General features: G+C 43.7%; 1 protein-coding gene across 9 annotated transcripts in view; it reads left to right on the top strand.

The window, feature by feature from the left end:
* The window catches only part of DMD (dystrophin), a 2,119,021-nt gene that overhangs the window by 1,994,887 nt on the left and 108,480 nt on the right, over window positions 1-15,654 (top strand). For all 9 annotated transcript variants that reach the window (XM_045089435.1, XM_045089434.1, XM_045089436.1 and 6 more), the window contains one exon: window positions 14,026-14,100. In XM_045089435.1, the coding sequence (XP_044945370.1) occupies window positions 14,026-14,100 (75 nt within the window). The remainder of the gene's footprint in view (window positions 1-14,025; window positions 14,101-15,654) is intronic.

Genomic DNA, 15,654 nt, shown 5'->3' with positions numbered 1-15,654 from the left:
TCTAAGTTTGTCCCCAAGTAGTTTTATCCCAGAGTCTGAGGAGAATAAAAGTGGGTCAGATTGAATGAAAGGGGACATGAGGGGAGAGAGAAACAAAGAGGTAGAGGAAGGGGGAGTCTGTGACCCTCACAAAGGATGGCAAGCTCCGGACCCCTGCTACTGAACAGGGAAAGGGGGACGCTCATTCCTGTGGCTTCAGGGCTCTGTGATGTGTTTAGCGGAATTTGGGGAGTCTGCCTGATTTGGGAATGGAACCCTTTAACTGGCCAAAGGAGAGAGGACATACACTGTATCAAGCAGCTCCCGAGTGCAACAGAGTTTGGAGGTGATCGAGGTGATCGAGACTGCTCCCAGGAACATGACAGTTTCGTTTTCTGATTCAGATGTATGTGGTTCCATTGCTAAGGCATCCTTGCTTATTAAAAGCAACTCAGTCTACGGCAGGGGATAAGGCAATCCATTATCAAATGAAAAGCTCCTGCCATTGATTAATTTTAATAACAGCTGCAGCTGCTGAATGATTGCTCTTTTTTTTAAAAAACAATGATTTACATATTAGCATCTTTATCGGGATCTAATCACAAGTATTTAGTTTCCAGGCAAATGAACACGTAACACTGAAAAGAAAACATTCTGTTACATGCTGCATTTTTATAAACGTCCTCTAAGGAAGCTTCCGGATGCGTGGGCACCTGAGTCCTGTCACCTGGTCCCCTCCCCCACTCAGGTGTACAAAATGCAGAAATGAGCATGTTTTACTGTATTCCTAGATGCTTAATATCAGGAATTGGGTACTGTCTTGGGCTGATTACTCACGCCTAAGGATTCAACAGAGTTTCTTCTTACGCCTCGCCAACAGCAACACCGATAACATTAAAAACCCAATGTACTTTCCCTGGTGAGATGAAAGTGCAAATACCCACCAGCCCAGGATCGTGTAATGTTCCAGAATGGGTTTTCTTTTTCTTTTCTTTTCTTTTTTTTTTCAAGAAGGTTAATTTGCTTTTCTCATTGCCATGGGAAGGTAATCTGATTTTCCCATTACCATGAAAATCAGATTTCCACTGCTGTTTATGTTGGCCTCTTTCTTACTTACAGAGGGATAGAGGAGAATGGATATTGAGGGGAGTGTGGCGGTTGGGGACCTTGGTGGTTGGGGACCAGAGGAATGGGTAGAGACAGGCAAAGGATGCAAATCATTTTCATTCAGAACCTAAGACACATGGGGCGCCTGGGTGGCTCAGTGGGTTAAGCCTCTGCCTTCTGCTCAAGTCATGATCTCAGGGTCCTGGGATCGAGTCTCACATTGGGCTCTCTGTTCAGTGGGGAGCCTGCTCCCCAACACCCCCCCCCACCTGCCTCTCTGCCTACTTGTGATCTCTCTCTGTCAAATAAATAAAAATCTTAAAAAAAAAATAAAGGAACCTAAGACACACTGTCAGAGAAGGAAAGATTTAGGACTCTTAATAGCTGAAAGTTACCAAAGCTTTTTTTTTTTTTTTCTTTTTAAGTAACATGTATCTTAAGAGCTGTGGGTAAGGAAAGATGCTACTTGGCTTTAAGGAGATTTTGCACTTATGAGATAAAGATAGGAACATGTCTGAGGAGTTAATGAAAAATGAGCTACTTATGAGTGCTCACACACAGGTAGACATTAACTTCCAGAGAAGCATGTATTTAAAAATTCTAATCCTTATCTTACATCTGGGCATAGTCATACTTGTTAAGGTCCCATTCAAAACAAAAGTCTAGTTAGAACTTCTTCAGATCCATTTATGTCTAGAAGACTGCCTTTAAGCTCTTTCTTATAATGTTGTTTTAAATTAAATGAACTGGCAGGCCCTCCTGCAGTCAGTGTAGGGTTACCCATCTTCAGCGAGGTATTTGACCTTGTGGTTCCATGATGGCTGCTCTCTGTCCCTCTGGCAGGAAGAAAGAGAAAGGACCTTTCCCCTCTGAAGCTGGCTGTCCTTCCATTTGGAAAAGGAAACCCTTCCCTGCAGATATCTTTTTTTTTTTTTTAAAAAGATTTTATTTATTTATTTGACAGAGAGAAATCACAAGTAGTCGGAGAGGCAGGCAGAGAGAGAGGGAATCAGGCTCCCTGCTGAGCAGAGAGCCTGATGTGGGGACTCCATCCCAGGACCCTGAGATCATGATCTGAGCTGAAGGCAGAGGCTTAACCCACTGAGCCACCCAGGCGCCCCCCCCTGCAGATATCTTAAGCATTGGTCAAAACGGTGTCCGCTTGGCTTAAAGAGAATTGAGATCCTCCAGCCTTTGTAGTAAGTAGAGAAAAGTCAGGGAGAAAGAATTCGAAAACAAGTGTTTAGTGAACCGACCTTAGAGAAACTGTCGCAGTAAAATACACCCGACTCCTCAAGTCCTCTTTCTCCTAAGCATTCTCTTGGGATGCCCTTTTTTCTTCCCTTCATTCCAACTCCTTTACATCTTGGGAAAGTTCTGATATCTTTGTTAGGTGTGTTTCCAAAAAAGCAGCTCAAGTTCGGACTCCTCAGGGATAAGAAAGAGGATCAGTCCAAGTGATTGACCAGTAGCAGTGGGCAATGATATTCCATCCGGAATCTCATTCGATTCAAACCACATTTACTGTGCACCCATAAGTTTACTGGCCCTGGGTGCAGTAAACTAAACACGATCTCTTCTGAAGTCCCCAGGTTTGTTTTCTCGTCTTGTCTTCCTCAAGTATAAGAATGAACGGTAAAGGGACGCCTGGGTGGCTCAGTTGGTTAAGCAGCTGCCTTCGGCTCTGGTCATGATCCCAGGGTCCTGGGATTGAGTCCCACATCGGGCTCCTTGCTCGGCGGGGAGCCTGTTTCTCCCTCTGCCTATGCCTGCCTCTCTGTCTGCCTGTGCTCGCTCGCTCTCTCTCCCTCTGTCTCTGACAAATAAAAAAATCTTTAAAAAAAAAAAAAAGAATGAACAGTAAAGCTGCTTCTACTTAGTCATAGCATTCATTTTTATCCGTATTGGTATAGATTTTATTTTTATTGATGTTGATTCACTTTTAGCCTTTGTGGGCTCTTTTATAAATTCTTAGTGAATTTGGGTGTTAGTTAGTTTCACCCTAGTGAAACTTAGTGTTTCAGAAATAGCATACCTTTTATGGAAAATTTTCAATTCCATTAATCTTAAAAATAAACACGGGAATACACCTCAAGTCGTGTTCAAAACTATCTTTGTGTTTGGTATGTAAAAATTGTATGAGAGACTATGTGCTGGCATTGTACGTTTGTTATGTATATAAGCATGTTCACACGACCAGATTTTTCTGTGTAGGTACTACTGGGCACATCACAAATAGCCAGCAAATGCGTGCTGGTTTTGTATGATTAAATTGTCATTTTGTTTTCCCACCTTTTTGGAAGCCTGCTTCTTTAACCCATGAGTTTAGTGGTACACGGTTGCGCCCACAGTATGTGCTTAGATAAATGTTAATCAATGACTTAAAGTAAGAAATTGTTACTTGATGAAGTGTAATCAGAAGGCTGATTTGGGGTTTGGGTTCTGTCTTCCCATCCATACTTGTACTAGAACAGTAAATGTATTAAGGCAGTATTTTTGGTGGCAGAACCATTTAGTTTGAATGCATTAGAAAAAGGTGGAGTCCAAGAAATTAATAGTTGGGCAGTTTTTGGAAAACCCAGTTAGAACTGTTGGCATGGAGTGATCTGAGTAAGAGCGAATTATTAGAGGAACCTGACAGAGTTTTGCCAAGGACAGGAAAAAGATGGTGTAACTGAAGTGTAAACTGTCCAGGTTTGGGTAAAAAAAAAAAAAAAGGGGGAGCGGTCTTGCTGCGGCTGGAATTTAAAACAAAATGTCTTCGGGGGCCAAACTGTGGCTGGATGGGAACCTCAGGCTACCTGAAAAGCTTCTGTTAGGATAAATGAGCCTTGGCTTCTGCTGTTGTCATGCAGGAATGTGAGTCTCTGTCTTCTTCCTGAGAAATGGGACCACGGGAAGTCTCCAAATTGTTAACTCTTGGCACATCGGTCAGCGCTTCAAAAAAAACCATTACGTGAGCCAAAGCCAACCAACCAGACAAAAACCAGAAACCCATCTGCTGACTAAATTCAGCCAGTTGGTGGCCTCTGGTCTCTGGTTAACAGAGAAATAATTGAAAGAGTTCAGGAGTTTTGGGAGAAAGATCACCTGTTGAAATCCTGGAAGATAAGGATGAAGGGTGCGGGGAAGCAAGCTGAGAAGCCAGGACCGAGGTGGGAATTTGAGAATTTAGGGAAATCTTGTTGAGTCGTTCTAAAACTGGAAACCGAGGAAGATGAGACTGCTAGCTTTAAAGGACATGAAGCAAATTACTGCCATTTCATTTCATCATTGAAGTGGGTTTTTCCACAAATTCCCCAACTGGGAGAAAGGAGGGTGGGTTTGAAATAGTTGGTGGTAAGCATATTACACAGAAAAGGTACACTTTTCCAATCCAGAAAAAGTAGGGCGTACAATTAAAAAAAAAAAATGATTTGTGGAGGCTCCTGGGTGGCTCAGTAGGTTGAGCATATGACTCTTAATTTCAGCTCGGGTCTTGATCTCGGGGTTGTGGGATCGGGCCCCATGTCCAGCTCTGTGGGGCACAGTCTGCTGGAGAGTCTCTCCCTCTTCCTTTGCCACTCTCGCTCGCTCTCTCTCTAAAATAAATACTTTTTAAAAAAAGAATGTCTTGTGAATTCGGTTATATGAAAAGCATACAGAGGTATAAAGATTAAGTCACATTTGATAAGTTAAAATGACTCACCTTTATTATGAAGAGTAAGATTTAATTAAATCGTCTCTGCCCCAGAGAATCTGAGATGTGTGTGCATTTCCAGAGAGAGAGAGCACTGTGAGATTCGTTAATGAATGAAGTGGAAAATAGAGTGGAGGGAGACGGGGCTACGTTGAGAAGTTCCTGGAGCTGGGGTAGTTCTGTCTGGAGGTGACTTGCCCACGTTAGGATGGAGGAACACCCATGGGAGAACAGTGACTGAAGGTTCTGAGTCAAAGAAGAGGGGATCCTGGTGTCCAGCCAGGAACTGTGTGATTGCCTCTGGCAGGAGGGAGACAGAGGGGAAGTGCCCTGGCTTCATCTGGTGCAGTTGTAGTTGGAGCATCAGGAAGGTGACCAGTCAGGCTGATCCGAGATCCACGGACCAGTTTCTGGGACCTTGCTGATTGCAGTGCCTTCTGATGATAAGGATGGCAAATACGCAAGTGCTTAGACGCAAGAGTTTTTTTCAGTGAGTTGACCAATGCAAAAAAGGCAGACTAAATGTGGAATTTGGGAGTAGGGAACCAAGTGAAGGATTTACATTCTTTGGGTATGCAGGCAAGGTACTTAAGCTTTCACTGTTTTCAGTGCCTTATCTCACTCCCAAGCTTAGTTTCTCCTCACTCCCCCGTGTCTGGTGCAGCTTCTCCTGAGATTAAACCTCCAGCCTTCTATCAGGGTGACACAGGAGGTGGCTGGATGCTCGGGACATGGGGTGGGGGAGAAAGTGTTGAGGGCTCTAAAGACAAGCGGTGCTTGTATTTTCAGCCGTATTTCAGCCTTCAAAGGAACCTGCAGCCTCTTGTTTTTGATGCCTTGGTGGTAGAAGTTGGCGTGCTGCTTATTAACCCCCAGCCCCTCACCTTGCCTATCTTCCCCTCCTATTAAATGTCGACTTGGGATTTCTCTGCCCTCCAAAATCACGACCACCAGGTTGTCTGCCGGGGTTCCAAGATACTGGAGCTCGGGTCAGTTCTCTTCTCTCCAGTTCTGTTTCGTCTCTTCTAGATAGATGTCACTTTTACTTCTATTACTGTCATCCGAGTAGAGCGTTCTTGGGAATAAGGACAGAGAACACGAGGCCGTTGCATCTGCCTTGTTTAACTGGAACTCCCAAGACTTCCCTTCTTGCAGTGATGTGCAGGGCCCTGTGGCAGACGTCTTCCTGCCGACCTGTCAGGCCTCTTCGGAGCCACTCTTCCTCCTCACTGCGTGACAGTTCAGCAGGACTGACCTTCCTAAGATTCTTCATGGTCCCTCCTTTTGTCTACTTGGGAGCCTCCTTTACACATGCTGGCCTTTTCTCCTGTTTTGTTCTCCCCCTCTTTGCTTGGTTAACCTCCATCACCCTCCAGATCTTTGCCAGAACCTCACATTCTCAGAGAAGCTTGCCTGGCCTGTAGTTCCCACCTTGTGTTGGGATGTCTTAAAAGTACAAATGGAATGATTAGGGGGTGGATGGAGATCTTTCTTAAAAAAAAAAAAAAAGGCTATAAACTGGTATGGCTTAAACAGTCTTTTTAAATCATTAGTATCGGGAGCCTGGGTGGCTCAGTGGGTTAAAGCCTCTGCCTTCAGCTCAGGTCATGATCCCAGGATCCTGGGATCGAGTTCCACATTGTGCTCTCTGTTTGGTGGGGAGCTTGCTTCCTCCTCTCTCTCTGCCTTCCTCTCTGCCTACTTGTGATCTCTGTCAAATAAATAAAATCTTCAAAATATATATCATTAGTATCATTTTGTATGTATTTTTTGGTGGGCAGATTTGAGAATTGGTGCCCCAGTCCTTTCTGCTTGGAAGCTGAAGTAAAACGAACAGGGCACAGCAGCATCCTCAGGAATCAGCTCTCCACTATTGGGAACATGTCAGGCTCCCCCAAATGGCATTGGTGTATTTATTCATTGTTTATATAACGTCTATACCCAATGTGGTTCAAACTCAAAATCCCCAGATCAAAAGCCACACGCTCTACTAACAGGTACCCCTGGAAATGGTATTTGAGATACACAGTTCCCCCAGGAAAACTTTCTGTGGGCCACTTGTTAAAGAAGCTCTTTTCTCAACAGATCTTTTATCAGAGCAGGAAACTTCTGGAAGCAAGGCTCATTTGAATATTGACTCCTTCAGGGGAACAGTGTTGCCAAGAAGTAGTGAGGGTTGGCTGGGGAAGGCCAAGCCAGAGAAGGGGGCCAGAAGGACCCTGAGCAGCCCACAGCCAGGATTTTGTGCTATTTTTCATTTCAGAGTTGAAAATCTCAGTTTTTTTTTTTTTTTTAATTTTTGGTTTATGACCTGTTCCTCTCCTTTGCAGTTTGAAGGCTCCCACATTGGTGCCATATTGGAATACTTTGTTGCTTCTCTTGCTTTGTTTTTTAGAAAAATTCTAGAGAGCAATACCATTTCACCTGTGGAGATACAACTCAGTAGTAATTATAAATCGCAGACTCGGCCTTCTGCATTTGTTGCGAGTAGGAGTGTGTAATTCCTACTTATCTCTGTGTGGATTTATTTTAGCCCCATTTGAGTAAAGCTCTGTGTTGATGATGAGGTTTTAATGAGTTTAGATTTTTAAAGCCCTCAGATATATTTTAAAAATTACGGATCCAGTAAAATGAAGTCATGTACCTCTTCTTTCTCAGCTGATTTTTGAAAGATACATTCCAGAAATCCTACATGTGGTTGAAGAGTTCCCAGTAATTCTACCTTGTACTCTAAACTTCTGAAGCCTGGACATCTTGGTTTCAAGACAGACTTGGTTTAAATTACTCAGTTTATCTCAAGCCTCATTAAGACCCGTGGTTCTTGTCTGTTCTGGTGTATTGGAGCTGGCAAGAATACTTGTCATGTGGAGAGTCCATTAGAACACTCTAGGAACAGTGAGGCTGGAGAATGAATGCGAGATACAATCTCATACGTGAAAACGGGCCACCTTCCTATACTGGAAGGGCTGTCTGGGGAGATGGCCTCGTTTTGGCTTCTCTGGAAAATGATTAAAATAGACAGGCAGTAGTAGTTTAATTCATACTGTATGCCAGACATTCGAATTGGCACTGTACCAAAAATGATCATACTTCCCTCTAAATTATATTTTTCACTCATGATCACCTGACTAATTTGGATCACATTTCTTCTGGGAAGCAGACTTGGTAGGAAGAAACAAAGACCACAGTGCTAATTTATCTGTTGGAATAATCTTTGGCTATCCAGCTCTTTCCACTCATTAATTTTATGAGGTCATTATCATTCCTTCTACCTAATAGATAAACATACTAAAACTTTGGGCCTTTCCAAAAAGTCTCCACAAGCCATCAGAAAGCTGAACCCGGCCATAAAAACTGAAATGAAAAATTTAAAAAAATAAATAAAAAGGAAATGAAAGGGCCTAATGTTTCGTTTCTCTATTTTCCAAGCTTTCCCTTGACTTTATATGCTGAGGTGTTTTTCACTATTTTTGCAAGAGCATGGCCAACGTGGTGTAGATTTGTGACCTGAACTTGAACTGTTGTTCCTCTTTTCTGGAATCCGATACCTTCAGCCACTACCTTCCACAGAATGGAAGTAAAAATCTTCAAACAGATGGTTACCAAAGTCAGGAGAAATTGACAGTCTGACTAAAGAAGCAAACTGCCCCCGCCTCATTGCTTGTTTTGTGCTTCAGAACAAAGGCCAAATGGGCCATCACGTTAGTAGCTGGTGATTGAGCTTGAGAAGGTAGATAGATGGTTCGATATCTGCCCTCGTTCCTTAAGTTTCTAGATTCCTCTATTTTTAGGTTAGAACCAGCCCTGGTTAAAATAATTCAAGTCATGAAGAGGAATGTTCACTTCAGCATTTTTATCCTTCTGAAGTGTGCTTTCTACCAGCTGCCATGGAAACATTGTGTAACTCGTTTCTTGGATAGTCTCACTCCTCTCAGAGTTCCGGTTGTGGAGCGCTGGTGAGCTCATTACAACTTGGATCCAAGTCCTGGAAAGGCAGTTCTCAGAGAGAGTGGAGGCCAGCCTCCCATGAGGGACTGGGGGCTTTCGCTTTATGGGGCGTGCATACTTGAGCTACCAGGTCAGCTCTTGCCTCAGCCCAGGACGATGTCACTTTGTCCACAGCTGTACCCCGTCTCGAGGTTTCTGTGTGCATCCTCCCTGCTTTCGGAGGCAGAGACTTAACTTCAGCTCTAAGCCAGAGGGAGTGGTGCTTCAGATTCCTAGCAACACAGCAGACTCCAGCAACACAGATGGTTATCTCTCCCCAGTAAGGCTTCCAGGCCACCAGAACTCTGTTGTAATCCAGTGATGCTTACTGGAGAAAAATGTGGATGGCTTCTGCTGCGTGCTGATGAAAAGTAGGTATTTTCCCAGCTTCTTTCTTCTCCGATTTCCAAGTCACCACTGAGAGCAGTGGTGAGATTGGACCCAGGGCAGGGGAGGGGCACAGAAACCTGGTGGCCAGAAGGCAGTGGGTTGCGGGTATGTGAATGGGAGTCAGAAAGGATGAACTTGGGGCAGAACGCCATAGTTGGGAGGACTTGGAAGGGAACAGTTTGAACTGCTTTAGGGAAGCCGAGAGCCCGGTTAGAACGGCCATGTACCAGATGCTTGTCTCAGATAGGATTCCATAGGGAACCACACCCAGAAAGAATCCGATCATCCTCCCCTCTCCCACTTGGATCTGTAGCTTCATGTGGAATTTGCCAGTTCTTCAAATACACTGAAATACGGATGAAGATTCTGACCTCATTTAGATCATTTGTTTCCGAATTTTGAACAGAACCCGGAAAACTGGAAAGGGGGTAGAATTGGGGTGGGTAGGAGAAATATCCTAGTTCTAGGAAAGAAGGAAGATAGTAGGAGACAAGACCAGTGAGTTAATAGGCGTTTTAAAAGGAGGATTAGAAAGAAAGAGAAACAGAAGAGAAAGTATTTGCCAGTATCTTCTGGTCAGATACGTGACTGACACACAGTTCACACTCCATACTTTAGTTGAAGTCTATGAATGAAAGGAAATTTGGAGTTGGAGGCTGTTCCTTGGAAACTGCTATGGGATGGGGTAAGGAAAGACTGCTCCGTCCTTCCCAGGAAGGATGTTTCTGTGTTTCTATGTTGCTTATTTTATAAAGACCAAGGGGGCTTATTTCTGAGTGTGCAAAGGAACTCTGTGCCACCAAGAAGAGGGCGAGTCTGATCAGACTGGCAAATGGTGTGACACGAGTCTGGAGGGGAGGACAGGAATTCATGTCTTGTGGATTAGTGCCAGAAGACATGAGTTGGCTGAGACCACCCAAGAAGGGAAGCAGTGATGGCTAGGGAAGAGAGACAAGGGAAGATCCATGACTCTCAGGGAAGAAGAGACACTGAGGGACAGTCAGAGGGACGGAGGTAAATCAAGTTCTCCTGAGCAGAGAACAAACTCTGGGGAAAATGTGTTCACTTGGAGAAAAAAATCTGTTCCTGTTACCTTTGAGGACACTTTTAGACCCTTTTAATATAGTGAGGACCTTTCACTGGAGTTCATCATGAATAGGAGACCCACAGATACGTCCCAGAAGTGAACTTTTAGTCTAATTGATCATGATTGCCATTCAATAATCTTGTACAAACCCACAAAATGGAACTTAGAAAAGACAGCAGGCCTTTGTGCAGAGTTCACATTTGAACAACGTGGGAAATGTAAATTTGGTAAAATGTACAGTTAAAGAATTGACCGTACTTGAGGGTCCATATGGATCACCTGGGATCTTGTTAAAATGTTGATTGTAGGGACCTGGGTGGCTCAGTCGGTTAAGCGTCTGCCTTGGGCTCAGGTTGCGATCCTAGGGTGCTGGGATTGGGTCCCACATTGGGCTCCCTGCTGAGCAGGGAGCCGGCTTCATCCTCTGCCTGACACTCCCTTTGGTTGTGCGTGCTCTTTTTCCCTCTCCCTCTCTGACAAATAAATAAAACAAAAAAAATTGTTTAAAAAAAAATGTTGATTCTGATTCATCGATCTGGGTGGGGCCTAAGATTCTGAACTGCTTACACGCTCCAAAGAGACACTGATGCTGTTGGTCCTCAAATCACACTTCGGCTAACAAGGACCCACAAAGGTGTTCTTCGGTATATGTTGGTAGCCATGCCAAGTTAGACGTGGTTTAACTTATCCACGCCTACCGACCAGTTTAAAGTGAAAGCAGGTCTCAGAACTAGCTCTGTCACAAAAGAACATTTATTAGCCTCAGGGCACAGAACAGTCTTAAAGCGAATGCAGAAGGCAGAGTGAGCTTCACAACTGCCCCCTAGCCCGGGCCCTCTAACACAAAGGACCAGCAGCATCAGGATCACCTAGAAGCTTGTTAGAGATGCACATTCTCAGACACTCTCTGGATCTAGGGGAAAAGAACATTTGGGAGCGCAGTCTGGGAATCTGTATTTTTAGCTAGCGGCCCCATCCCCGTCATTCTGATACATGCTGAAGTTTGAGAATTACCGCTCTAACAGCAGGATTCTGGGGAGCAACTCCCTGAACTCAGGCAACCAACAATTCAGTGACCTACAGGTGGACATCTTGGAATCTAGTGTAGGGCCCCGTTTCTGTAGGTGGAGAGCCTGGTTCCATTCCTCTCGTATCCTGATAGTAAAAGGGCAGGGACCATGTCTAAACCTTTTCAACAGTCCTCCTGTTTTGCAAACCACTACTATCACGGGTATGAACCTATCTAGCATTAATTAGGGTAATTTATGAATCCCTTGGTGGAATAGGAGCTAAATATAGCTGAGGTACTTACAGTGGCCACTGCTGGAGTGAGGCTTTTTTGATGAATTGCTAGCCAATCACCTCTAGAGCGTGCATGCCTGATTAAGACAGCTGACCGCCCCTACAGTGTAGCTTAAGCCAACACACACACACACGTGTCATACTGTACTGTCCACGTGAGGGTTTACTTTAAACTTTCTAGATGTGCTTTATGAAGGCATCATCTACAATAAAATGCATCCCTTTTAATTGTATAGGTAGAGTTTTGACAGATGTATACAATCAGAAACCTCCACACCAGTCAAGATAACGTAACTGAATTCAGTCACCTACAAAATAACCTTGTGTTGCCTTGAAGTCCGCTAGCCACCCCAGTCGCACTCTAGGCTGCCAGCGTAGCGGTCTTCCGTCAGCATAGGTGAGATTTGTCTATTTAGCTTTTCATGTCTGTGGCATCTAACAGTATTTACCCTTCTTGTCTGCTTTCTACTCGGCATTAGCCATTCTGCAGGATGGTTGATGTTAAATTACCAGTTTTTAGTTCCTTTTCATTGAAGATTAGTGTCCCATGGTACAGCTCTGCCCAGTCTGTCTGTTCCTTCTCCTTATGATTTGTTACCAGGTTTTCACTATTACAGATAAAGCTACTACTGTGGACATTCATGGACACATCTTTTTGTGCACATGTGTTTATTTCTTTGGGGTAAATCTCCAGGAGGGGACTGTTTGGGTCCCAAGAGAGATGTCTGTTTGATTTCATAGGAAGCTGCTAAGCTGGTTTTCCAAAGTGGAAATACAGGCTTACGTGCCCCCTCCCCCCCGCCAGCTGTGTGTGAAGCGTTCCAGTCACTCCCCATCCTTGCCAGCATTTAGTACTGTCTGTTTTTATAATTGTCAGGCTGAATATTTTCAGATGCATGACAGACATTGTTTTTCTGTCCCCTAATGTCAGTCGAGGTGTTTGCGTTCAGTCTTGACAAAGGCCCTACAGTTAATGCTCTTGAACCGCGCAGCTTGGATTATGTGTTACCTCATTTCCCTCCCCTGAGCCCAGTCACAATTGGTTTTGCGGCTGCCATGTGATTATGGCGGTATGTTGTGTTCTCTCTCTTTCATGTTCCTTTGCTCGTTTAGTCCTTCTGTCCGCCGGTGGTTCACTAGATATAGTACACTTGCTTTTTCAGAGAGCAGTTGTATATTCCCTGCGAACAATGACAGAAGTAGGGACAGAGTACTTGTCCTCAGGGAGCTTTTTGGAACTGGGTTCCTGAAACCCAACTCCACAGACATGCCAGCAGAGACATAAAGCCCAGTGTATTCCAAGGTTTGCACACACTTCAGTAAGGGCACCATGGAAATGAAGCTCTGGTCTGGGTTGGGGTTGTGGGGGACTTGAAAGACAGGTGGCGTAGAAACCGCAGTAGCAGACGTCGTTGAGATGTTCATCTGTGATGAATATTACAATGGTGGCACCTTAGATTATAAACTACATGATTATTTTAGTCCCAGTTACATTTTAAAATATATCTCACACACGCAGACACACACGTGCATTGGTTAAGAAATTCTCTCAATGTTAACAGTGCCTCTCTTTGGATCGTAGGATTATGGGTGATTTGTTTACTGGATTTTATATTTTTCTTTGATTTCTAAGTATGCCAAGTGAGCATGTATAACTTTTATAACCAGAAAAAGATATTAAACGGGTGATGGGTATTAAGGAGGGCTCATCTTGGAATGAGCAGTGGGTATTGTATGGAAGTGATGAAGCACTATATTTGTACCTGAAATTAATATTGCACTGTTAGCTAACTAACTGGAATTTAAAAAAAAAAACTTGGAAGAAAACCCAAATATTATCAGTGAAATAAATCCAAGACTAATTCCTTAAAGCCTGGAGCTCTTCCGCTGTGATTTTAAATTACACAAACATGCTTTTCATGTACCTGAGATCTTCATCTTAAACTTTTGTCTTTTTTAGAAGGCCTCCTGTATTTTCATTTGTGAAATATTCTTTTTGATATTATTGAGAAAACAAACTCATCTGTACTTCAAAAAAAAAAAAAAAAAAAAACCAAACCCCCCAAAGTAGTATGAAATTGCCACTTGATTGTTGGCTAAGTTCTAGGAGCTATTTCAAAAATACATTCCTTGTTCTCTTGAATCTTGTGTAGCAAAGATCCTCTCCAGTAGAACAGAGGCTATTGTCTTGAAGAAGAAAAAAAATGCCTGTCTGTCTCATCTTCCCTTTCAGGAACAAGGACTGCATGGATGCCCAGTGTAGTTTGTAGAATTTAGCTTGAGCGATCGTCAGACAGCAAAGAGAGTTTCTGTTTGTTTGCTTGTTTTTGCTTATTCCAAAAATTGACAGAATTTTCACCACCTAAAATGTGGGACATATGTACAAGAGATTTTTTTTCCTAAGTTACTCTTGTTTTGTTTCCAAAACAGCGGGAATTTTCGTGCTTTCTGATGAAATAACAAGTGATCTTTGTTTTGTCCCCTTTTTCCTCAGCTGACCTGAATAATGTCAGGTTCTCAGCTTATAGGACGGCCATGAAACTCCGAAGACTGCAGAAGGCCCTTTGCTGTGAGTATTAACCCGTGCCTGAAACACGTGATGGTTCCTCCTTGCTTTAAAAAAAGAATTGGATTCGGGGGTATTTCCACTCGGAGAGGGGAGAAATAGCTCTCATAAGACAGGCTCTAATATAGAATCCCCTTTTTAAAATCTTTTTGGCCTAGTGTGCCCTAAACTGTTTTGTTAGGCTATTCAGAATCTCTCCTGTCACCATTCCTCAGCTACTGATGTTGGATTGATAAGGTTTTGATAATTTATATTTTTGAACTAAGGGCTCCGGCAGCCTGAGTTACTTTTATGAAACTTGAAATCTCTCCCCATCTTCTGCCTTTATTGCTTCTTCTGAAATGCCTTTAGTGGTAGAAGTCTGTATCTGCCCTAACCACATTGTGCAAGTGTCAGTAGGTTATTAGCTTGAATGCTGGGGTTCGGGTGGTTGCCGTGATGGAGGACAGATGACAGGCTAAGTTCTCTGCTTTTTGCTCCATATCATAGCTCAGTAGGGAAATCCGAATGTGTCCTGTAGTTCCATGTCTTCATCTCATGATTTATATATAATCCATTATCATCACATTAATTAGAACATATTGTTTGAAGGCCTGTGTGCCTTGATGATAGAGCCATGAAACAGGAATTGCTCCAGTCCCTACCCTAATGGCACTTGTAGTTTTATGAGGAAGATTGAGGGTGTCCTTAAAGTCTGGAAACATAGGTGAATATACATAAGATTGTTGAGAATGTGCACAGTCTGTTAAAAAAGAGAAATGAAGTGATACCATGTCCATTGCCACACTTTATGGGCAGCTTGAGGAAAAGTAAAGAGAAGATTTTGAAGGCCTCTATTTCATCATGTGACAGGGGAAGAATGAGGGTACTCTGAGAAGGGCTAGTTGTGGGGGTAAGCTTCAGAGACCCTTTGCTGGAAGAGGTGGTACCTAAGCTCTGTGAGTCCAGAAGGCTTAGGAGGAGTGTTCTAATCAGAAGGAATGGCATGTGTTCCATTCAGGAACTGAAAATGCTTGAGCGTGGCCAAAGCTTGGAGTCCAAAGGAAGGACCATGGTGAAAGATTTGGCTGGAGAGAGAAGTAGGAGGAGGATTGTAAAAGGCTTTATAAATTATTTCAAGAATCTAGTGATCAGTGGGGAGCTATGCAAGGGGGTTACATGATGGGATTTTCCTTGAGAAACGTCATCGTGGCTGTGGAATAGACCGTGAATTGAGGGCGTGGGTTGTGCAGCCCACGAGAGCAACTGGTTGAGCAGTTCTGGTACTCTAAACCTTCCCACACCGTGGCCCGAATGGGCACTGGAGAAAAGGAGAGAATCGGAGATAACTGAGACACATGTAAGAGGTGACGTCGACAGGCCTTAGTGATGAACTTGATGGGGTGGGTGAGGGGGACTCAGGGAAGCTATGAGGTGCTCACTTGGCAGAATGGTGGACTTGCCTGGAAGAGGTGGGCATGAAGCTGTGATGCTTGGGAGAAGTAGTAGACAAATAATATTTAGGACTCATCATATGTAGACTCGGGGAGAGCGTGCAGAGGAAGAAAAGACTATTTA

Source organism: Mustela putorius, unplaced genomic scaffold, assembly GCF_011764305.1.
Source record: "Mustela putorius furo isolate JIRA1106 unplaced genomic scaffold, ASM1176430v1.1 tig00003836_pilon_pilon_pilon, whole genome shotgun sequence".
NCBI lineage: Eukaryota > Metazoa > Chordata > Mammalia > Carnivora > Mustelidae > Mustela > Mustela putorius.
The sequence above is the reverse complement of the archived record's forward strand: the minus strand, read 5'-3'. Positions and strand labels throughout refer to the sequence as shown.